Source organism: Vigna unguiculata, chromosome 5 (assembly GCF_037176805.1).
Source record: "Vigna unguiculata cultivar grain cowpea cultivar isolate G323 ecotype 2 chromosome 5, ASM3717680v1, whole genome shotgun sequence".
NCBI lineage: Eukaryota > Viridiplantae > Streptophyta > Magnoliopsida > Fabales > Fabaceae > Vigna > Vigna unguiculata.
In genome coordinates, this window is record NC_140796.1 from 30,009,264 (window position 1) to 30,035,481 (window position 26,218).

The window sequence follows — 26,218 nt, forward strand, 5'->3', positions numbered from 1 at the left end:
AATACTGCGGCTCCCACTCCCGCCGCCACCCTCCCCACCACTCATGTCCCCTACAACATGCCCACCACCTTACATACTACTCATATCCCACCCTACAACCCTCATAATCTCCCTACTACCCACATCCCTCCTCACAACTTCACCTCCACTTTTCCTACCCTCGTCAACCACCCTATACCTCCTCACCCGCTTCCATCTCACCTACCCAGACGTCGTCACCCTTTCATTGACTTCATTGCCAACACCCCCCTCCCCACCCAGTGGGAACCCTTCACACTGGAGCGTTACACTAGTGAAACCGACTCCGACGAACATCTCAAAGTCTACATTACCCATTTCGCCCTTTACACTTCCCATGACGCAATCGTTTGCAAATCCTTTCCTACCACCCTCAAAGGCCCTGCCCTCGAATTGTTCACGACCCTCCCACCATACTCTACCGACAGCTTCGACACCCTCTCACACATGTTCACCACTCACTTCGCTGGCAGCCGCCCGCACCAAACTACTACAATATCACTCCTCGGCGTCATGCAAGAACAAGGCAAGACGCTCCAGGCATTTATCGGTTGCTTCAACAAGGCTGCCCTTCGCACCCCACATCTCAATCAAGAGATGATACTTCAGTGTATGGCCCTCACCCTTCAACCCGGCCCCTTCGCCAACAACATCTGTAACATCCCATCAGGATATTACGAATTTAATAAAATAAAATAAAGGAATTAACTACACATCAATTAATAATACCTTATTTCCTAAAACATGGGAAAAATTAAAACTTTTATTATCGTATAATAAAACATCGTTCCATGACTTATAAAGGGAAATAATGAGCAAGTGTCTCTCAAAAGTTTACATATCATTTAAAAATCCAAAACCAAGAAAACATGGTAATAAAGTCCCATGATCATCCCCTCTCCGCAGCTATGTCTCACCAGCTCCACCTGCATCATTACCTGCTCACGTGTACCGAGTACACGATCATCGCCAAACACAAGCAGATAGGGTGAGCTAACAGATGAAACACATGAAAATATAATAAACACACATATACATGTATAATCGATAAAAGAACATATCAATAACACAATCTCTTCCTTTATACCGCATGGCCACAACCATGTAAAAGATCCCTTCATTTCCCACAGTAACATTGCTCCATTTACATCACATGGCCACCACCATGTACACCGATGCACCTCGTGGAAGACTCGTTACCTTCCCTCCACATGGCCACCACCATGTATATTAAAGTACATTCGGGAACCTCGTTCCAATTCTCTCACATGGCCACAACCATGTTAGAAGTGTTCTACATCTCTTATTAAGTATCTCAAAGCGCCTTGATGCCACACCTATCGGCCACAACCGATAGAGCACGTGTGGAAACCATGCTACGGATCACACACCGTAACGCCAGGTGGAGTTCCCAAATACGAGCATAGTCTGCAACGTCCCAAGACTACCAAACTCGTCAGTGACTCACTAAGGAGGGCAATCCATCTGGACATATCCGTACTAGCCATAACCAGCACACTCCCACCGGCACACTCGCCAACCCGAGTCACAACTCAAGGTTCCTCGTGTTCATCCGCTATCCCGAGCCACAACTCAAAGGAAGTCATTCCGCGCCACAACCCATAGAATGCCACGCGCTTAACCCCTATCCTGAGCCACAACTCAAGGATACGTTCCGGGCCACAACCCATGGAACACCAGCAAGCTCACCATTTAAGATACCCTAGAAGCATGTTAGTTCCTACATTTCCAAATTCCACCACCAAACATTTTAATCCCACATAACCTTACACATCTTAAGTACATAATCCTACCATCCTTTGTAAACTTCCAACCCTATACCTAAGCTCTCCAATCCAACTCGCTTAAGCTAGATTGCCTCGCCTAAACGAGCACCACGCACGGAACCAGCCTTGAACTCTCGCTTAGGCAAGTTACATTCGCCTGGGCGAGATCATGTTTCGCCCAAAACATCAAACCTCTCGCCTGAGCTACCAGTTAAAACAACAATCGAACACTCTTCGCATTCTCGCTTAGGCGAGAGACTCTCGCCTGAGCGAGACATACTTTCGCTCAACAAATTAGGATTCCTGCCTGAGCGGGATGTCACACTAAAGCACCAACCCCTCTCGAATACTCGCTTAGGCAAGTCTCACTCGCCTAAGCGAGATGAACTCTCGCCCAAACCCCAAAATTTTTCCGCCTGGGCGATAGCCACGAGCAGATAGAGAGTACACGTCCCTGCATATCTCGCCTTGGCGAGCTTAGCTCGCCTGAGCGAGAATTGCAGGTTCTGTCACAGGTTCATGCACTCAAACATTTCACCAGCGACCCTTGACAACATTGCACCATCAGAACAACACAATTTAGACGCATTAGAGACCCACAACCCCAAAATTGCACAACAGCAGCACACTCAAATACAGAATACCCATCATGTTCATGCTATTAGGTAGAAATCCCAATAAAATAGTACCAATTCACCCAAACCCCAATTCATCACATGGCTAACCCGAAAATCCATGGCAGAAAATCATCAAATTCATACAACCAGAACAGATTATAATATTACGGGTTTAGCTCCCCTAACCTGAAATTTCCCCGCTTAAAACTTGAAATTGAAAGATTCCTTTGATGTCCAAGGACTGGCCGTACCACCACTTCCGTTTCCCCTCTCTACTTCACTCCCTATTCTCTTTTCACTCTCAAATTTCGTCCTCCTTCTAAAGCTCTCAGAAAACAGCCTCCCTATTCTCTTCTCAAAAGTTGCCTTTTATAGGTTTTAATACTTGGTAAATGAAAAAAAAACGAGAATGTGATTAAATTTTGGGTCTTATTGCTTGTTATTCAAGGGCCATTACTTGATTATTTATCAGCCCTTTAGCTGCCCCCTTTCTGCTAGGTCTTTACCACCCTTTCCTATTCAGCCCATAACTAATCTTTTAACAAAAAGAGTTAAATTTAACTTACTAAGGTTCAAACCCATGACCTTCCCAATGCCAAATCAAAGCTAAACCACCAGGCCAACTTATGTTTCTTGCTAACACACACAATTCAAGCATTATCTCATACGAAATGTGACCCAACATACCATTAAAACAATAATAACAACCACAACACAATTGGCATACATAGGACTCAAACCCAAGTCCTCTCACACAAACCAAGTACTCTCAACCACTTGAGCTAGTACTTTTCCACGTCATACATAACAAAATTTAATGTCATAAATGAACTACCCTCCCGCATTTATTAATTAATTATTTATTTTATTAATTAAATTTTGCAGATCTTACAACGTCTACCTCCACCCACCTGCCTCTATGCACGAGTTGAAGCTATGTGCCACCGATTACGTCCGTATGGAGGAAATGCAAACCCTCCATACAAAGTTTTGCAATGATTACGCACCTTCTACCGCCAACCCCACCCCGCAACCCCCCCCCCCCCCCCCCGTCCTGACCTGAGACCCTGAGAACCCTGAGAACCCCGACAACCCCGCTTCACCAGATACGCTCCCCTAAATGTTCCCAGATCTCGCCTCCTTGATGAGGCTTTACAGACCGACCTTATCCCACCACCACGCAGAACGACCACTCCCCCCAACGGCATGACTAAATACTGCCGCTATCACCGCAACCATGGCCACACTACAGAGGACTGTAAGGCACTCCAGGATAAAATCGAAGAATTGGTGCGTGCTGGCCACTTTCGCCGCTTTGTGCGCAGAGAAGACCACTCTTCTCGATCCCATCATCCTCCTCGTTTCGACCACCGACACCCGCCCCGTGACTCTCGCAACGATAAACACCCAAACCAACCCATGAACCAAGACCCCCAACCGGCTCGCACCGACGTCACCCCGCCGACCCTCCCCCACGTGGCACTATCAACACCATCTTTGGTGGTTTCGCTAGTGGAGGTTCTACCTCTTCTGCCAGAAAGAGACACCTCCGCCATATCCAATCAATCAACCATATTACCCATTCCCATCACAAACGCCGCATGCCTCCATAACCTTCACGGATGACGACTTCCATGGCCTCGACCACCAACAAGACGACCCTATGGTCATCACTATTGAAATAGAAAATTACGTAGTTAAAAAAGTCCTTGTCGACCAAGGCAGTTCCGTCGACATCCTTTACTGGGCAACATACCAGAAACTGCAACTCCCAAACACCGCCATGGTCCCATACGATGAACTAATTTATGGCTTTTCTGGGGAAAAAGTTTCCACCCGCGGCTACATTGACCTCCATACTGTCTTCCGTGATGGAGCCCAAACCAAGGCCATTCCTATCCGCTTCCTCATCGTCGACGCACCTATGTCTTATAATGTCCTCCTCGGCCGCCCCTCGCTCAACACCCTTGGCGTTGTCGTCTCCACCCCTCATCTGGCCATGAAGTTTCCTTCCCCATCTGGCGACATCCTCACCATTCATTGTGATCAACGCCTTGCACGCGAATGCTACATGGCTAGCCTACGCCCATAACTCCCCATCCAGTAAACCAATCACATCGAGCGGCCACCCAGCTCTGAGATCGCTCTATCGAGTGACGATCTAGACCTCAGAGTGGGCCGAGATGTTCGCCTCGAACCTGTTGAAGAGACCACCCCCCTAGAGCTCCTAAATGGCCACTTCATCAAACTTAGCACCGGGCTAGAATATGAAGAGCGTGACATCATCACACCCATCCTAGTCGGCAACACGGACCTCTTTGCTTGGTCAGCTGCCGACTTACCTGGAGTTGACCCTTAAGTAGCATCTCACTAGTTATCTATCTACAAAGAGGCCTGGTATATCTCCCAGAAAAAACGTAAACTCGGCAAGGAGCGACGCCTAGCGGCCAAGGTCGAGGTTGATAAATTACTGAGCGCAGGGTTCATCGAAGAAGCTCACTACACCACTTGGCTCTCTAACGTGGTCCTGGTTAAGAAAGCCAACGGCAAGTGGCGAATGTGTGTTGATTACACGGATCTTAATAAAGCTTGTCCCAGAGATGCCTACCCCTTACCCAATATTGACCGACTTGTTGACGGCGCGGCCGGTAACAAGATCCTCAGCTTTCTTGATGCATACTCCGGTTACAATCAAATCCCCATGGCCGCATTCGACATGAACAAAACTGCTTTCATCACAGACGACACCAATTACTTCTATAGGGTCATGCCATTTGGCCTTAAAAACGCTGGAGTGACCTACCAACGATTGATGGACAAAGTCTTCAGTCATTTAATGGGCAAATGCGTTGAAGTATACGTTGATGATATGGTTGTCAAATCCCCAAGCCATCACCAACATGCTCAAGACCTATCAGCAGTCTTCTCTGCATTACGACAGTATAACCTTCGCCTCAACCTCGACAAGTGCGTATTCGGTGTCGACTACGGTAAATTCCTTGGATTCATGCTAACCCAACGCGGTATAGAGGCCAACCCTAAAAAAATGCAATGCAATCATCAAAATGCAAAGCCTCACTAGCGTCAAAGAGGTACAACGCCTTATAGGCCGCCTCACAGCCATTTCACGCTTCCTTCCCAAATTAGCCGAACAAACCCAACCCATCATACAACTGCTCAAAAAATCTGCCAAGTTCACGTGGAATGATAATTGTGAACAAATATTCCAGAAGCTTAAAACCACCCTCACCACACCACCTATCCTTCATAAACCGGATACTCATCAACCCTTATTGGTCTATATAACCACCACCGATCACACCGTCAATGTCGCGCTGCTCCAAGATGTCGGCGGCAACCAACATCCTGTTTACTTCATCAGCAGAACCCTGCAAGACCCCGAAACCAGATACCAGATGGTGGAAAAATTGGCCCTATCCCTGGTACATGCAGCCCGCTGCCTATGCCCATACTTCCAAAATCATAACATAATCGTCAAAACCGACTACCCAATTCAAAAAATATTGTAGAAACCAGACCTTGCAAGGCTGATGTCATCCTAGGTCATTGAGTTATCCGAATTCAACATTCGTTATGAACCTCACGACCCCATCAAAGCTCAATGCCTTCTAGACTTTGTCAACGACCTCCAACAAACTCCTAAAGCGGACCAATGGACACTTTATGTTGATGGTTCATCCAACCCGAAGGGAGTAGGTGCTGGCATCGTACTAGAAGGCCCCAACGACATCCTCATCGAAAAATCCCTACATAACCTAACCCAAGACCAAGCTGACAATTGGACAACCCCTTACATCCAGTATCTCAAAACCTGTAACCCTCCACCTAATGCCGACAGAGTTTGGATAACTTAAGCCGCTAGGTATACGATGATAGGCGACGACCTTTACAAACGCGGATATGGCCATCCACTTCTCAAATGCGTCACGGCAGAACAAGCTCAGTACATAATTAAAGAATTACATGAGGGCATATGCGGCTACCATTCCGGTGCGCACACCATGACTACCCGAATCCTTCGCGCCCGTTACTTTTGGCCAACCATGGAGGTCGACTGCCAAGACTTCGTCAGGAAATGCATACCGTGCCAAAAGCATGGCAACCTCATTCACTAGAAACAAGAACAACTTCATTCTATACTATCCCCGTGGCCCTTCGCAAAGTGGGGAATGGACATCCTCGGCCCCTTCTCCCCCAGCAAAGGCCAAGTAAAATTCCTGATAGTAGCCGTAGACTACTTCACCAAGTGGATAGAAGCCAAACCGCTTACCACCATTACAGCCCAACAAGTACAACAATTTGTTTGGAAGGATATCATATGTCGATATGGCATCTCACACACCATCATCACCGACAATGGCCAACAATTTATAGATAAAGAACTCGCTAAGTTCTACGCCGATCTGGGCATCAAACACGTAACCAGCTCTATTGAACACCCACAAACCAACGGATAGGCCGAGGCGGCAAACAAGGTTAGTGGAGCTACGCAAGCGGTTAAACAACGCCAAAGGCTGATGGCCCGAAGAACTAGTAGAAGTGCTATGGGCCTACCAGTGTACCCATCAATCAGCAACAAACGAGTCTCCGTTCAGCCTAGTATACGACACAGACACCATGATACCCATTGAAATTGGTGAACCATCCCTGCGCCGAGAACTATATGACTCAGCCCAAAATCATCAAAACATGGCCACCCACCTTGACCTCCTACCCGAGCTAAGAGAAAAAGCTCAAATACGTAACTTAGCTGCCAAACAAAAAGCCGCTAGGAAATATAACACCAACCTATGCCCGAGATCGTTCGCAAAAGGAGACTTAGTTTGGAGAATGGCCAGCACTGCAAGAAAGAAGGATGACAAGTTCTCCGCAAATTGGGACGGCCCATACCGAATACGTGAAGACGCTAGGGGAGGAGCATATCGACTAGAGCAGTTGTCTGGGGAAGAAATACCCAATACATGGAATGTATCCCATCTAAAGTTTTACTTTAGTTAAGGACATGTTTTGTACCAAACACTTGTAACCTTGGGTGTACTCTTTTTCCTCACCTGGTCTTTTTTCCCTAAGGAGGGTTTTGGCCGGGGAGGTTTTAACGAGGCACCCAAAATTTCATGAATAAACAAAGGGTTCCCAACTTCACGATTATTCTTCACTTCTTGCATTCATTTAAGTTTCCCACCCTTACCACAAGTACGCGGCCTGGGTCGAACATCCTTAACTTTATGTTAATTCGTTTAAGTTCCCCACCCTTACCACGAGTAAGCGGCCTGGGTCGAACACCATTAACTTTATGTTGATTCGTTTAAGTTCCCCACCCTTACCACAAGTAGGCGGCCTGGGTTGAACACCCTTAACTTGATGTTAATTCGTTTAAGTTCCCTACCCTTACCATAAGTAAGCGACCTGAGTCGAACACCCTTAACTTGATGTTAATTCGTTTAAGTTCCCCACCCTTACCACAAGTAAGCGGCCTGGGTCGAACACCCTTAACTTTATGTTAATTCGTTTAAGTTTCCCACCCTTACCACAAGTAAGCGGCATGGGTCGAACACTCTTAACTTTATGTTGATTCGTTTAAGTTCCCCACCCTTACCACGAATAGGCGGTCTGGGTCGAACACCCTTAACTTGATGTTAATTCGTTTCCCACACTTACTACAAGTAAATGGTCAGGGTCGAATACCCTCAATAAAAAGTCAAATTTGCCAAACATCACATACATCAAAACACCCACTCACAATTATACAAGACCGCTAACGCACCGCTATCACACAAGTTATCGGCATCAAAGAAACAACATAGCATACCCAAAGCATTCATCATATTAAAAGAAAAGTAAAATAGTGTACGGATTATTACAAACATAGAACTCGTCACTAGTTTCAAATCATAAACAATAAAAGTCCTACGCCGCCTTGTTATCATCACCCTCCACGACAGCTTCCGCATTCTTCTCCTCCCCCGCCGCTTCCTTCTCGACCTCCTCCTCGGGACTGCTTTCGGCCTCATTAACAAGCTGGCCATCCAGCACATCCTTGTTAACATCAAATCTAGTATCAGCTGCATCAATATCTTGATAAAAGAAGGTCGCCTGCCTCAATCCTTTCTGGAACCCATTGATGTGCTCTTGGATAATACAGCCTTTCAAGTCATCAAGCTCCACTTCTACGCCTTCATATTTTTCCTTTAGTTCATCATAATTCGCCTCTAGGTCCGTTATCCTTCCATTAAGTTTACTCTCCAAATCCAGACAGCGAACCTTCCAAGTTCCCAACCTTTTCTTCTCTTCCTCCCAACCTTCCCTCTCCTTCTTCCATCCAGCCTTTTCCTCCGCAAACTTTTCAACCTTCCCCTGCAACTCCTCCACCTTTTCCCGATTCCCCTCCTTTACCTCCCAACGATACAATAAGCCAACCCGGCGACTCAAAATTAGCGCCTTGCTCCCAAACTCCACCATCGTCCTCACTAGATGATCTGGCTCCATACTATCAATAGAATTAATCACTATCTCCAGCATGTTGATATCAATGTCCTTCCTAACGGACGTTTTCGGCAACTCTATCAACCGGCTTCTGGTCCTTTGGCTCCACTCGATGACCCATGCCCAAGCAAAGCCACCCTCACCTTCTTCACGTCCTTGACCTTACCGGGCCTAGTCGGTAACTCGGCCTTCCTCTTAGTGCCGCCATTTACGTTCACCTCAACCAACGATTCTTGTAAGTTTGGAACCTCAGTGTTCCCAGCTGTTTTGGCCTTCACGGCCCTCTCCTTCCTCAATGCTTGAAAAGGCGTCAAATTCTTCTTCCCAGCCTAAGCCATGTGTCCTACACAAATACACCAAGTCCCGGTTAGTTTAACTTAGAAACATCAAGATAGGTTAAGTCATAAACAGATACCCTCAATATCAATAATCGGGTGAACTGAATTATTAACCCTAACTAAGCCCTTAGTGGGCAGTTTATGAGAAAACTTCATCAGGACCTCCACCAACTCCCTATCCGCCACCGACAACTCGTCGGTACCCATATCTTTATATCGAGAAGGGCTACCCGTCCAACTAAATGGAAATTTTGTACTCCCATCTGCATTAAGAAAATGTGACTTGCCCTCCTCCTTCACCACAACCTTGAAATAGTCATCCTTGAAATGCTTGAAGGACTATGAAAACCGTCCAGTCTGCTAATGCTAGGACGGCTCACCAAGGATAACCAAGTAGTCGGCTGTTGGGGCTCGTGTCATAAAAATATAGAAACGCATGGAGAAGGTCGTAGATACAGTGACTGGCACAAAACACGAAAGGCTTGTAAGTACGCCCAACTGTTCGGATGTAACTGGGTAGGCGCCACGTGGAGCTCACGGAGTACCCCTATGGTGAAGTCATCTAGCAACAACCTCACATGTAGTTGGGAGAAATGACACATATACATATAAAAGAACTTCTCAGTAGCCCCTTCTTGGCCGTGACAGACGCGCTCAATAGCGCTCACCCGCTCCAGCGAAACGATACCCCGGTCCACGCCTTTCGCGATAATAGAGGTACAGTTCAACCAAGAATTCAGCAGACGAGACCACCGGAACAAGGACGAATGGTTACAAACATCAGCCGCTACCCATTCATAACTGGCCTTGGCCGACCAGTTACTCTCTACTATTTCTTCAAGAGGGTCTTCCCTCACCTCAGTCATTGTCTCCATCAGAATTCTACCCACCACAGCCACCGGACTAGTACTCTCCTCCCAGACTCCATACTCCCACAACTGGAAGAAGACAACGACACAGTATCACTACTACTTGACATACCTTTTTTGAAAAGTTGTCGACAGAAACAAGGAACTAGTTGGACAAATATAACGCACGCAAGTCTCTGATTACGAAATTCTCACAAATGAACTAACAAACGCAAACCATTCGCGAAATCCACATTTATAAGCATGAATTCCAAACGATACAACTTCTTCCCGCCAAAAGTCACAACCCATACCAATCGACACAAAGCACACCAAAGGTCATGAGTATCAGGAACGATGGCTCAAAACCCTTTTTGATTAGACCCCTAACACCCCCTTACCTGCTACAAACCTTTTCCTGACTTTAGCCTTAACACTATTTATCACAGCTAAAGGCTAGGGGACTGGTGTACCGCACCTAGTCGGCCTAGACGAAAGACAGCAGACACTTATCACCCTTTACCGACATAACTATATTGACAAAGGCTGGGGGGAATGGTGTACTGCACCTAGTTGGCCTACGCCGAATAATAGCAACACCATGTATATGTTAAGGTACCCGGACTAAAACTACTAAGAAGCGACATTGATTTAACAAGCCGAAAACAACTATAGTGGCCTAAGCCGTTAAAGGGTAACCGACTCAGGCCGACAACTCTATACAAACAACCAAGGACTTAGTAAAAAATAAAACACTCCAATACAAGTCACCAGTCTCCAACAATCGAACTAAGGGCCTGGTTAGCCCATGCCCACCTACGACCCAAGCAAGGGCCTAGCCCATGACATGGCCAGACATAATTAATGATCTATAAATATGCATGGACCCCACGAATTAAAGGTACGCATTCATTACTTCCTTAATCACCTGATTTGACTTTCTGAGAGCTTTCGTTGACTTGAGCTTCGGAGTCCCTTCTGTAGGTAACCCCTCCTGAGTCCAAGCAAACATATGCCAACCAGGGAGAGGCCTACTAAGGAGATAGCGGACTATATGAGTAAGGTGACACTTGTGCCTAACTTATCTTATTTGTTCTCTGCAGAAACATAAATGAAAAATAAAAATAAATAAAATGTGACATAATTTTATTTGTTATTATTAATTTTATCAATTATTAATATTACTTTTAGTACTTTTTTTTTGTTTTTTATAATAAACGAGCCTCAATTCATTTATAGGTTCTTAATCAGTTTTGTAACAATATAATATATTGTGTGAAAGAAATAAATGATTTAAATGATATATATATATATATATATATATATATATATATATATATATATATATATATATATATATATATATATATATATATATATATATATGAAATATATGTATGGAAAATATATTTTTATGGTCTTATAATATTATAAAAAAAATTAAGTCTAACATCACTTTATAAAATTAACTGTAAATAAAGTTTGGTTTCATTTATATATTATAAATTAGTTTTACTTTCCATTGACATAGGACTTTAACTAATTCACATTAATTAAAAATAAAATAAAATTAATTTGGTTTAATATATCAATTTTCTAAGCTTATTAAGATATATTAAGATATATTCTAAAAGAGTGTTTCATCTCTGTCAAAATTACCACCGTCATTTCTTATCTTCTTTTTTTTCATCAATGCGAGAGTGCTCTTGTGTAAGGAAATGGGACAAGCTCGGAAAATATATTTGGCATTTCATTGTATAGCATATAATGAACTCTATTTTAATGTATACATTGGTGATGTAGTGTACTTGTTTAGAAATTAGTTCCCAGGTTTGAAATTTGAAGTGACGGTGTCATTTTGCTGAAAGTTTCAATATTGGGGAAGTAAACTTCCAGAGATTCTCTAGAACAGCTTGGAAATTTCCCTGTGTAGAGAAAGTTAAAAAATCACTTTCTTGAGCTGCATAAGCATCCATTGACTTTTCTTCCAGGCATATTCTTACAGTTGTTTTATTTGTGTGGTTGTAATAACCGTTTTGCCGGATAATGTATATGAACTATTAATTATCCCCAAAACTTATGCCTCAGCTGCTACATCATCCATCATTATATATATTATCTAGTATGCTTTATACGTATATTTTCCAATAAAATACCCTAGATAACGGATAGAACTTGGAAAAACTGACCAGAAAAGGAAAAGAAAACGATGATATTTAAAATATTATTGAATGAGAAGTATGAAGAACTCAAGGAAAGGAAATCACGAAATGAAGGTGGGACATAAAAGTATTCCTTTTATTAAGAATTTGTTCCTTGATATTTTTCCATGGGAAAGAGCTCTCCAATTATCGAGGGTGCTTCTAGGTAGATAATAGAGGTGGGCAAAAAATCTAATTTTCTTGATCCAATCCATTTTTGCTCCAATCCAATCCATTTATAATCCATTTTATTAAAAATCCAATCCATTTAAAATCCATTTAATGGATCTGGGTTTCAATCTAATTTACATTTTATATATCTTATGGATTGGATATCCATTCTATAAATCAAGATTTTTAAATGTGGATAATCCAATCCAAATTTTCAATTTAAATTTTTAGTTGGGTTAGACCAAAGACCCGAACGGGTCAGGCAGGCCCAAAGACCCGAACAGGTCAGGCGGACCCAAAGACCCGAAAGGGTCACGCGGACTCGAAGACCTGAATGGACCAGGCGGGACCACTGACGAAAACAGGTCAGGCAGCCCAAAGACCTGAACGGGTCAGGCAAACCCAGAGACCCGAACGGGCCCAAAGACCTGAATGGGGCAGACGACCTAGATGGGCTCGGTGACCCAGACGGGCCTGATGACCAGGACGGGCCTGACGACCCGAACGAGCCTGACAAGCTACACGGGCCTTACGACCTGGATGACATGACGAAACGAAGACCCAAACGGGCATTACGACCCAAAAGCTCCCTACGACCGGACGAGCTCGACGACCCGGCATGCCCGACGACCCGGATCGGTCCGATGACCCGGACGTGCCTGACGACCTTGACGTACCCGACGACCCAGACGGGCCCCACTACTCGAACGTGCCCGACTACCTGATTGGGCCCGACTGTTTGAACGGGTCTATCCGGGTCGTCTGGCCTGTCTGGCCCATCTGGGTTGTCGGACCCATTCGGGTCGTCCGGCCCGTTCGCGTCATTGAGCATGTTCGTGTTGTCGGGTCCGTCCGGCCTGTTCGGGTCGTTGAGCCCGTTCGAGTCGTCGAGCCCATTTGGGTCGTCCAGGTCGTCGGGTCCATCCGGGTCATCCGGGCCTTAATGACACAAGTTTTAAAAAATTTAATTTAAATTTCTTTTATAAAAAATGGATTCTGGATTTTGAACTTGATCAAAATATTTGGATTGGATTTAAATCTTGATCCAAATATTTGGATCTAGATTTTTAAAAAATCCAAACTACTTTTGTTAAAAATATGGATTTGGGTCAAAAATCTAATCTAATTATTTGGATCTAAAATAGATGTGGATTGGATCATTAAAAATCCAATCCATACCCACCCCTAGTAGATAACAACTTCTAACTTGATTAAGGGTGTACTTTTTATTGCTAGTCAAGCTTTAGGACTATTATCAAAATGTAATTTACTAAGGTCTTATTACAAAAGAAAAAAAAATAAGAAAAGCATACATATATACCCAATGAAAAGAAGTTTAGTAAAAAAGCTCATTTAATTTTGTTCAATATGCCTCGATTTTAAGAAAATCGAACCTACCAAAACGTACTGGTATTTTTTAAATTATTGAGAACATTTAGGCTTTTGTTTTAATTAAAACCAAAGTATATACACGTTTTGACTTCGATTATATGAGAAGTAGTGTCTAAAAGTTTCCATTAATTTCAAAAATACCATATATATATATATATATATATATATATATATATATATATATATATATATATATATATATATATATTTTTTTTTTTTTTTTGATCAAAGGTTTAGACTTTGGTTTTATGAATACTCGGAGCCTAATCATCTGGGTTATTTTTTTCTGAAATTTTACACTCGCGCCTAACATTTCGTCGTTGTAGAAGGTGTTTTCCTTCCTTCCTCCTTTACCACTACAACCACCATTGTACCACCATTCTTTTGTTGACATGAGAAGCCAAGGTGGTTTGCTTCTTGAAGATTTGATGAAGATTGAATGAAGCTCTTTTGAACTATCTTGATGTCATAACCATTGGAATGAAGCCTACATTGATGAAGGAAAGGAGATTTGATGATATCCATAGTGATCAAGGCTGGAACATGTGCTCTCCATGTAGTTACATCAATTAGAAAGTGTACTTGTTGTTTGTAATTCATGTTGTAGACCTTAAAGCATTAATTAGATGTAGTTTGGTCTTTGTTGTGTTTTTAATATGTTGAATGGTTTTTCAACAGGTTAAAATGTCTCTTTTAATCTGTTGAATAGTTTTTTAACAGGTTAAAAGGTTGGCTGCAGTAGTATTAAACTGCAACAAATTTAATCAGTTGATTTAGTTTTTAATCGACTGATTTCACTTAAGTCAAGTGAAATCAACCGATTGATTTGAAAATCAACCTGTTGAATTTCGTAACAGTTTGACTATAAAAGCTGTGATTTTCGAAAGAGAGGCCTGTTGATCATTTTAGAGCACGATTTGGTTCTGGAAACTTGTGGAAACTCTCTCCTTCGTGATCATAAGTGTTGCAGCTGTTGAAGATTGATCTTGGATCAATTCTTGAAGCTTTTGGCTTGGTTTAAAGCTTGGAGAAAGTGGTTTGTGGTAGGCAAGGTTGTGCTACCACTAAGGTTTGATCTTTCTCAAGCTTTGTGTGTGTGCCTGGTGGTTTTCCAGGTCTGCAAGAGGGTTCTTGATATGCTGGTGTGATTCTTGTGTGATTCAAGAGTCTTTTGTGGTGTTTTTGCATATTTTGGAAGTGTAAGGGTAAATACTTTGTAAAACTTTTGAAATAGTGCAAAGTCAAGTTAAGGTTGGCTTGACAAACTAGATGTAGCTCAGGTTTGAGTGAACCAGTATAAAAATTCTTGGTGTCCTCTCTTCTCTAACCTTTCTCTCTTGCATTTTCATTTTAAAGTTTCACGAACTTGTTCTTTAATCATCTTTTTCATGTTCTTGCATATTTTCATAGCATCTGAAGCATTGAGCATATTTGTATAATCATTTGGAACTGATCTTGATCATTCTTGAGCATTGTTTCTGGTTTAAAATTCAAATTCGCATTTCTGCATTTTTCCCAATATTTCAGTCGACTGTTTTTCAGTTTCAATCGATTGATTATACCAGAACAGAATCTGTTTAGTAAAATCAATCTGTTAACTCTGTTTTTGATCGATTGAAAGTGTATAGTTCAGTACTGTTTGTATCCTAACTTGGTGATCTATTTGATTCAATTAAAGGTGGCTTTTAGCTTGCAAAGATAGCCTAAAGTTTTAACTAGCCAATTCAACCCCCCCTTTCTTGGCTTTTCAACCATTTCAAAACTAACATCTTTGCTCTTCCTTCTTTTTTCACTAATGACGCTAGCCGTCAGCGAGCACCTCCACTCTTCGATGCCCTGCTTTTCGCTTGTTCTTGAGCACCTCCACCCAACACTGTCAAACCCAAGTCGTTGCCGCTGCTCAACTTCGAGTGAACGGTGAGTGGATTTTTTTTCGCCCCATTCAATTTGTTTTCTACCATTTTATATCAAGTTCTTATTTTTTGTTGAGACTCCTCAGCGGCCAAATTCACCCACGACATTATATGTCACTCATAGAGGCGAAGGTCACTCACAACGGTGACATTGATTCGTTTCTCTTCTTTGATTTTGTTTCTCTTCCTACTACAAGTCTCTACGATGAGAGTTAGTCTCCACAACAGCGAAGGTGACCTACATGGACCTTGATTGTGATTTTTGGTTGCCCTAATGTTTTCGGTTGGGATTTTTCGTTGCCTTGATTTTTGCAGATTGGGGTTTTTGGTTGGATTGAGAGTTTTGCAAATATGGATTCTTATGGCGTGACTTGAGTTCTCAATGTAGAAATGAAGATGATAGATATCGTGCCTTTTTGTGTACGTAGGTGGGAATATGATGGAGAAGACAAAGGTTGATGATGATTTCAAAGGATCTTTGAGGTGACGGAGGATGAAATGTGGAGTTGATGAAGCCTTGTCAAAATAGTGTATTAGGTTTCAGTTCTAGCAAGAACCAAAGCCTAATATGAAACTTTAGAATTTGGTTCATAACTGAAGGTAAGACCCACCGTTGTTTACTTTGTCTGGATATGCTTTGATTGTTGAACCAAAATACAATATCTAAAATAATTGGTGCCAAATTCCTTACCTTCACTATTGATCTTTCAAATATTATTTCATATTTCATTTATGTATTACAAGTATTATTATCTTAAACACCTAATTAATATATATATATATATATATATATATATATATATAATTAAATGATATAAAGTCTTATAAGTAATTAAAGTACAATTATTATTCTTGTAAAATTAATGATTTTGGAAATAACAAGAAAATAGTTTCCATCAATATCACGAAATTAGTAAATTTGAGTGCTTTTATCTTAATATGGAGTTTCTAAATATTGAAATGATAATTTACTTGTATAGGTAATCCATGCTTTTGAAACATGACAATGTATAGAGAAGATGTTTTTCACAACATGACATGTTAATATTTAAAAAACATTATTCAATTTTAATTTTATAATAATTTCATTACTCAAAACCAATTCATTTAAAAACATTAAAATTATGTTTCAATATAAAACTTTTTAAAAGTATATAAAAGTAACATGATTTTAATAAAATTGAATACGAAGTAATATTTCAAAGGCTTAAATATATATTTGATCTATTTTCGTTGTTTTTATTCAATTTAGTTTTTATTTTCGTTTTGTGTTCAATTAGGTCCTCATTTTCGTCAAATTTTGGTTAATTTGGTTCTTTTCACTAACTGTATTTAAATAGTTAACGTTTTTGAATAATACATGCCACATGTCACCTCCTGATTTTTTTTTAATATTTTTAATTTAAAAAAAAATTGTCCATGTGTCAAGTCATAATTATGTCACGTGTCAATATCAATGTCACATGTCAGTTTGTGGTTATGTTTTTTTTTTCAATTTAATTCCTATATTCGTTAATTTTGTTCAATTTAGTTATAATTTTTGTTAAAATAAATCAATTTTCTCCCTTTCAAATTGACACCAAATGTAATATCTTTTACACAAATTCTACTAATATTTTTTTCTAAAATTGACATTTTTATTAATTATTTTTTAAATTCAATTATAAGTTATTAAATTTAATTATAAATTAAAAAAAATTCTTATATTTAATTGCTAAATAGAATACAATTATTTAAAATATTATAAGAATATAATTATTAAATGTTTTGTTCTAATATTTATATTCTAAAATACTTTTAAAATTGATATTTAAATTCTAAAAAATGATTTTAACATGTACATATAAGTTGTAATTAAGTTTAATTACTAATTTGGTCTCAATTTAGAGAGGACAAAATTGAATCATTTAAAAAAAAGACTAAATTAAAAAAAATAATAATAAGAGTAAATTAAACCTTTTTAAAAAAATTAGAAATTTAAATTGAACCCAAAAATAATAAGAAGACTAGAATGAACAAAAATAATAAATTGGGGTACTAAATCAATAATTAAGCGTCCATGCACAAATTCTCTCCCATAATCAAATATCATAAGTATATCAACACATTCACACAAAAGAAAATCATTTTATTTCTTTATATAAATCAAACAACAAAAAGATATGGATGTTAAGGTAGGTTTGGATATACTTTTGTCTTAAATATTTTAAAAATAAAATTAGATTTTTTTCCCATAAACTAAAATTAGATTATGCATCTAAGTTAAAAATGAAAATTTGAAGAATCTATATAAACAATTTACTTCAAATTAATTTGTTTATGTATAAAACGATTTCTAATGAGTGCACATATTTGTTTTATATTTTTTCATCATTTCCACACACTTTCCTTTCATATTTTATTTTTAGTTTATTTTTTTGCTTTTTTACTCTTCTCTCAACCCAATTGACATTAACTTATCTCCCAAAATTGAAGGAAGAGTTGAATACCTAGAATATTCAAAAGATACTATTTGTGTAAGAAAGAAGGAAAGGAAAAAATAGAAAGAAATCGAAGCAAGCAACAGCTAGAAATGTTCCCAGTAATGACCAATTCAAACTCCAATGTGACACAACACTGATTGGTCCTTATTTTAGAAGCAAACACTTTTAAATGGTTCAAACACTTTAGTCAAACACTTTGGATTTCTTATATATTTATTGGTTCAAGTAGTGCATTGCGTACTTTTCCAGGTAATAATAATTTTTCTCTTTAACTTTCTTAAAGGAACTTTCACAAAAAGAGGAAAATGTTTTTTTCTTAATAGAGCTGAGTATGTTTTAGTTATCTATCTTGAAAAATAAGTTCTATTTTGAAAACCGAAATATATATATATATATATATATATATATATATATATATATATATATATATATATATATATATATATATATATTACTTTTTAATCATACAATTTTATTCTTTAATAAATTATAATATTTTTCTTATTTAATAAAATCATTAATTATATACTTTTTCCTTTTCAAAATAATTAATAACTTTTCTGCTTAAAAGTTTAAAAATTATTCCTATAAAATTGTTTATTTTTTTTATTTTAATGTAAAAAAACTATGAATATAAATGCACAAAATTCGTGTGCTTCCGCTAATGATAAGAAAAGAAAAATTGTAATGAGACAATGGCTTTAAGATAAAATAGAACTTTTTATAGATATAATTAGGTTTAATCACTATTTTGTCACTGTTTTTGTTAGTATCAATTTGGTCTAAATTTGTGAAAATGGTCTTTTCTATTAAATTTTTTAAAATAGTTTAAAGATTTTTTCATTAAAATTGCAGTTGTTATTAAGATGGTTTGTTTTCTTGGTATAATTAATATAATTCTAGTGTCAAATTTGATGAAAAATTGATGATCCATCCCAAAAAATGTAACAAAAATAATCAAATTGCATCAATTTTTCAAAAAATAAGACCAAAATACATCAATTTTCACAAATCATAACCAAATGAAGAACCAACCAAACTTTTTTAGACAAAAACATAGACAAAATGAGTAATTATACTTTATGACTAATAAAAATAATTTGTCTTTTATAAAATCTTAAAAATACCAGTTTTCATACATTCTTGAAATCTCTTTCTCTTAAGCTTAAACAATGTTAACATACAAAGGTAGAATATGTATATCCTATTTCATTAAATATTTCGAAATAATACTTTCTCGGATATAATAATTTTAGACAATCAAAATAAAATTATCTTTCACTTAAAAGAAAATGTTAAAAGTTTGTTTAAGCTACAATCAAAATAAACAATCCCTTGAAATATCTTGTCAAAACTTGTATAGTGAACATGGGAATATAGTTTTGTCAACTCCATCTCTTGAAATATGGGTGATAGCTTGAAGTAAATGTCTTGATAAGTAGGGAAACAAAATAAAATAGAATGGACTAGTTAAGGTGTTATTGGAGTCAAACTACGAAGAAGTGAATGAAAGAATGTGGGGGCTATATAATAGTGCAAGTGTACGTTTACTCTTGATTATCACTTTCTCCAATGGGAAGGACTTGTCCCTTGTCACAATCTATCTTCTTCTTTGTCTTGCATTTGTTTGCATGGCCAAGGTTTGTACTGGCTAATGAAGCAACACATCAGTGCCTAAGCACTCCCATTAAGAACATAGGTGTTGTTCTTGATTTGGATTCACTAATGGGTAAGCAACAGAAAGTAGCCATGGAAATTGCAGTCCAAGAGTTCAATAGCTTCACTTGTTCAAACCTGGAACTGAATATACAAAATTCAAAGGGGATTTCGGCTACAACAATTGCCAGTGGTAATGTCCCTTCCACCAACTTTTTGTTTCTGTAAATTCGGAACAAACTTCAACAACACCATTTATGCTCACATTAATTTCTCTTGTTTCTATTTTTTCCTATCTTGTGTTTTCTCGTGTTTTTCTCTGTGGTGAACGATCAATTTGATTCTCCAAATATTTATTTCTTGTGATTTCTCTCTCTCAAGTTTACAAAATTATATATATATCTTGAAAAGGCTTTTCATCCTTCAAAAATTACTAAAATTAAAATAAATCATATATACAAAATAAAAATACTAAAATTAATTCAAACCATATAAAGTCACACATGCTTCTTTCCTTAAATGCCATGAAACTAATGAGCATCCTTTCATGTAACATATAACAAGTACACATAGAACTTAAAAATGTACCTCTAAGAATTAGTTCCCTTATAATATTTTAATATCATTTTAATAAGTACTAGATGAAACTATATAATGGTTACATAAATAATAACACAACCATACACTATGTTGAAAAACCTTTAACCGTAATTAATTGTATGTATGAATTTAATTGAGCTTACAAAAGGTTGAGGTTTGTTAAACCAACTTAATTAGTGAAGTAAAATTTCAAGTTGGATGGATAATGGATAAATTATTTCATAATTATATAAATTGTTTGATAAATTTTAGTTACTATTGAAAAAAAAGAGTTTTTGGGTTCTTTTTTATATTTAGATCTTTGAATTTTCATTTACTTTTTAATTGACTTCTTTTGTCTAACTATTACGACAAATCAATCCTAACATCTAATCCTAGGTATAATAAAGAAATTACTAGTTGTATATGAAAATTGATATAGTTGTAAGAAATATAGCTATAAAATATAGTTGAAACAAATTGATACATAAAGGTTAAATGTTTGATAAAGTTATCACAAGTGACTTACATATGTTTACAACACACTTTAGAATAGTTTCAATCCTTTAATTGTTCTTCAACTTAAATGTAACATTATTATGCTTTTATATGTATAGCTTTGAATCTCACACAGAATGAGCAAGTGCTTGCCCTCATTGGAACAATAACACACAATGAAGCGACAATTGCAAGCGAGTTAAATGACACCATAAAGAATATTCCTATATTGTCTCTAACTTCTCCCACAATCAACATAGAGATGTTATCTCCACAATTGCCACACTTCATCCAATTTGGCAATGATATCAAGATTCACATGCAATGCATTTCAGCCATTGTAGGAGAATTTAGATGGAGAAAGGTGACAACAATTTATGAACTCAGTAACACGTTTTCCTCTGATCCAGGGATGCTACTTGACCTCTCCTATTCTCTTAGACTTGTTGGTTCTGAGATTGATAATCATTTAGCATTGCCTTCCTTGTCCTCCCTCTCAGACCCAAAATCTACCATTGAAAATGGGCTTAAAAAGCTTAAAAGAAAAAGTAATAGGGTCTTTTTGATTGTGAAATCTTCTTTGGAGATGGCTAACATAATATTTGAGAAAGCAAAACAAATGGATTTGATGGAAAAAGATTCAGTTTGGGTTATCCCAGATGGGGTTGCTAGCCTTCTTGATTCGGTTAACTCAACTTCTATCGTTAACATGCAAGGAGTTATTGGATTTAAGACACATTTCATTGAAACAAGTGAGAAATTTAGGAGATTCAAGTTTAAATTTCGAAGGAGGTTTGCATTAGAGTTTGCTGAAGAAGATAATATTAATCCGAGTTTCTTTGCACTACAATCTTACGATGCAACTTGGGTTGTTGCTCATGCTACAAGGAAATTACAATGGAATTTTAGCCTTGAACAATCATCCAGAACTAATCTCTCCAACAATAGAAAAATACAACAATCACCAATCTTCAGCATAATTAATGTGATAGGTAAAAGTTACAGAGAGTTGGGATTATGGTCTCTAGAACTAGGTTTGACTAAAAACCTTGTTACACAACAGGAAACAGAGATAATGAAGACACATGGTTCTTCCACTAAAGTTTTGAGTACAATTTATTGGCCAGGTGGCTTGCAGTTTGTTCCTAAGGGATGGACTTATAGCACTAAGGAAAAGACATTGCAAATAGCAGTTCCTGCAAATGGTGTCTTTCATCAATTTGTAAATGTGACATATAATCAAAAGACAAATAACACTTCTATCACTGGTTTCTCAATTGATGTCTTCAAAGCAGCCATTAATACTTTACCTTATGACTTGAAATACACGTTTGTTCCCTTCAATGGTTCTTATGATGAAATGGTAGAGAAAGTCTATAATAAGGTATGGTAATAATTAACTAGTACCAACAATCCCTTTTTTTTCTTTCTTGCATTTCTTTTGCAATTTTGCATTTCATAGTACAAATTTTAACTTTTGTTTTGGTGTAGACATTGGATGCTGCTGTCGGAGATACATCAATAATGGCTTATAGATATCATTTAGTGGACTTCTCACAACCATATCTTGAATCTGGCCTGAACATGGTGGTTCCAGAGCAATCAACAAAATCAAAGGAAGCATGGATGTTTCTAGATGCCTTCACGAAAGAGATGTGGTTGATGATGGCAGCATTGCACATTTTTGTTGGATTGGTCATTTGGTTGATTGAGCGACAAGTTAATACAGAACTAAAAGGATTGGGATCCATGCTTTGGTTTTTAGTCACTGTAATATTCTATGCACACAGTAAGTCCTTTAACACAAAGTTCAACTTCATAAGAGGAAATTTCCTTCCTTGGAGAGTGTGAAGTGAATACTCATTTGAGGTACTTGAGATGGTAATTCAAACATAGTAAGAAGCAAACAGAGTTATAGCAATAGTGGCAAAAATTTATGAAAATAAATGTATAGATTTATCTATTTCATCAGCAATATTCACTATACATATGATATGATATTGATCAAAGCTTTTCTATCACAATCTTATCCCTAATTCTTGGAACATTTCCAAATCTAATGTGCAGGAGAACCAATTAGAAGCCCTTTGGCTCGAACTGTAATGGCGCCATGGTTATTTGTCATCCTCATTGTAACTAGTACTTTCACAGCAAGTTTGACTTCCATGATGACTTTTTCACAACTAGTACCATCTGTTTTAGATATTCAAACCCTTCAACAAAAAAATTCCCCAGTTGGTTGTAATGGAAATTCATTCATTGTGAAGTATTTGACCGAGGTACTAAAGTTCAAGCCAGAGAACATTAGAAAAATTTACTCTGTAAGTGATTACCCTGAGGCCTTTCAAAATAAGTATATTGAAGCCGCTTTCCTTAGTACGCCTCATACAAAGGTATTTCTGGCAAAGTACTCATGTAGGGGTCTCATCAAAGCAGGGAACACTTTCAAGCTTGGTGGCATAGGTTTTGTGGGTCTCTCTCCCTCATTATTTCTATTTTATGATATTCTTGGTACTAGTGAAAAATAGGGTAATTGTTAGGGAAACTTGAAATTTAACATAATGATAGTGTTCTTCTATTAACTCTTAACATTTAAGCACTATTATTATGTTTTGTGCACTTATGTTGAGTTTGAAATAAACTTAAACATATTAGTCCTTGGAGTCTTATGAATAGATATGTATTAGTCCTTGGAGTCTTATGAATAGATAATGTATTAGTCCTTGGAGTCTTATGAATAAATAATGTATTAGTCCTCAGAGTCTTATGAGTAAATAACATATTCGTTGTTTGAGTCTTATGAGTAATTAATATATTAGTCGTTGGAGTCTTATGGGTCGTTAATGTGTTAGTCATTTTTAACTTTTTATCTGTTATGAGTACAATGATTAGGGATATGTGAGTCTATAGTTGTATTGTTGATTGTATGAATAACACAACAACATAGTTGAATCAATTTTTCACTAAGTAAATTTATCATTCCTAACCTAGACACTTTCTTTAACATTAGATATACTATTTTTTTTAAAAAAAAGGTTTTCCCTATTTTTGAAAATTTCCCTAATTAGCATGTACATTTTGTGCTTAATTACTCAGGTATTTCCAAAGGGTTCCAATCTAGCTGTCGACATATCTGAGGCATTGCTAAAAGTGATCGAGAGTGGAGAGATAGAAGAACTAGAAAAAGAGATGTTAGGAGGCAATTCAAGTTGCTCTCCTTTACAAAGCAAGATGAAAGATGTGTCATCAACAGGATTTCAACCTTTCCTTGGCCTATTTTGCATATGTGGTGTTGTTTCTATTTTAGCATTGTTATATAATATGATTTGTGTGTTCATGAATAATGTAGAGACATTCACTAACTATATGCATGTAACATTGACACAATTGAGGAGAACATATAGATGGACAAGTGAATATTTTACATGGAGTTGTCCAAGGCTAGAATGGGGGAGTATTAGAAGTGGAATTACTACCCAAATAACCAGAAATGCAGAGGAGACTAGCATTAATAGTCAACAAAGCACCATGGTTCTTGAGGTTACCGATGTTGTATTGGCTGCTCATTCTTCCTAAGAAACTAATTTTTTATATTGTTGTAAAAAACATTCTATTACCATAGATTTAAATGGTTTCAATACACTTTTTGTTTTGGTGATACTTTAACAATGTGGTGTTATGATATACAAAGATAAAGAGATATAGGCACCATATTACCAAGGAGTAATCCATGAACATTGTGGAAGTGGTTTATTATTTTTATTTTACAAAAAAATTAAAGTGAGAGAAAGAGAATGAAAGGTTAAAGTCCTTTATACCTTTTTCTTGTTAGTTTTTGGTTTCTTTCTCAGTTGACCTCATTCTCCCCAAAACAAAAAACAAAATATTTCAGGGATGTTTGGAAAAATTTCAATAGAGTTTTTCTATTAATGATTGCTCTCAAATATTGGTGAGATGTGAAAAAATATTTCCAACTCATTAGTCAGGGGCAAAAATGATTACATAAAGCTCACATGGAATTTATAGAATATAGGATATAGGGTTTATTGAATACACATATTATTAAGTTGTAAATATAGATGGTATGCTGGGAGGAACCTCAAGTACTATAAAAGATAAAATAAAAAGAAGAGAAAAATGAGAAAAAGAACGAAATGATTTTTTCTATAATCTCAATTTAGCTTATGATGGTAATATTTATGATGGTAGAAAGAGTTCTAAAAAACAAGACCACCCAAAACTTACTAAGGATAACCAGTAATAGATCAAGCTGAAAATAATGGTGAGGTAAACTTTGACCAGACTAATTCAATCAACCGAAGAAAACATGGATGATCTTCTATGAAGTGAAAATAATAAAAAAATGTATACATTGTAAGGAAAATAAAAAGATTTATTTACACAAAAATTTAATGTTATTTACTCATTTACTCCATCCTTTCCTTTGTTTAAAGAATATGTGGTTTTTTTAATTTTGCACTAACTCTGTATAAATCCATATTATTCCATGGCATAAACCAATGCTCAAACTAGTTGGAACGTTAGCTCTTTTAAGTTTTAAATTGACAAACTAATTTATAAACTATTTCAAAAATGTAAAATAATGTATACATTAAATAAGTTTTATTATGAAAAAGAAAATTGTATATTTTCAAAATAAATAAATTAGTATGTAATTATATCATACTAAATTAATTATGAATTTTTATAACATACTATACATATTAATTATCTTTGACTAGTAACTATACTCAGCACGGTTAAATTACATAAAGACCTATTTGTTCACTTTTTTCTTTCGATACTAGAGTTATAAATGAAGCTTTGCAACCCCTCTCTATATGTCCGAAATATTAGAAGTAATTGATTGCTTGAATAACACCGTTCTTAGTTGTTTTCCAATTATTTTTAATGAATTGGAAGTTGAACCCATCTTATGACTCTTTGAAGTTCCATATATGTGCATCTTTTATTTTGGAATAATTTTATGTTTTCCTTAATATCTTATAATTTTCACTATTTGACTTAAATGCCTTTTTAGACCACAAAACTACTGTCATAGAGTGTGTTGAAATAATGTGAGCTATAAAATTAATGGTTCCTCTAATTTAATTAGGACAATCTTGGGATATAATTAGGAAATCAAATGACAAGTGATGGCATGTATAAATGTGAGCATGGATAAAGTCTAATGAGTTAAAACATTTACCTGT

The 26,218-nt window shown here is 37.3% G+C and overlaps 1 protein-coding gene across 1 annotated transcript; it reads left to right on the plus strand.

The window, feature by feature from the left end:
- The first annotated feature begins 19,800 nt into the window (after window positions 1–19,800).
- LOC114185897 (glutamate receptor 2.5-like) lies at window positions 19,801–24,721 on the plus strand. Its single transcript, XM_028073840.2, has 5 exons — window positions 19,801–20,121; window positions 21,125–22,389; window positions 22,497–22,794; window positions 23,073–23,473; window positions 24,102–24,721. Exons 1-5 carry the CDS (start codon window positions 19,845–19,847, stop codon window positions 24,579–24,581), a joined length of 2,721 nt encoding a protein of 906 aa, XP_027929641.2. The 5' UTR covers window positions 19,801–19,844; the 3' UTR covers window positions 24,582–24,721.
- The last annotated feature ends 1,497 nt before the right edge of the window (window positions 24,722–26,218 follow it).

What these genes read in the sequence shown, in the direction of transcription:
- LOC114185897 (XM_028073840.2), top strand. Translation starts at nt 19,845, where the DNA reads ATGGGAAGGACTTGTCCCTTGTCACAATCTATCTTCTTCTTTGTCTTG. An exon ending in TGTAATATTCTATGCACACA is followed by an intron (nt 22,795 to 23,072) that starts GTAAGTCCTTTA and finishes TCTAATGTGCAG; the next exon opens with GAGAACCAATTAGAAGCCCT. An exon ending in AGCTTGGTGGCATAGGTTTT is followed by an intron (nt 23,474 to 24,101) that starts GTGGGTCTCTCT and finishes TTAATTACTCAG; the next exon opens with GTATTTCCAAAGGGTTCCAA.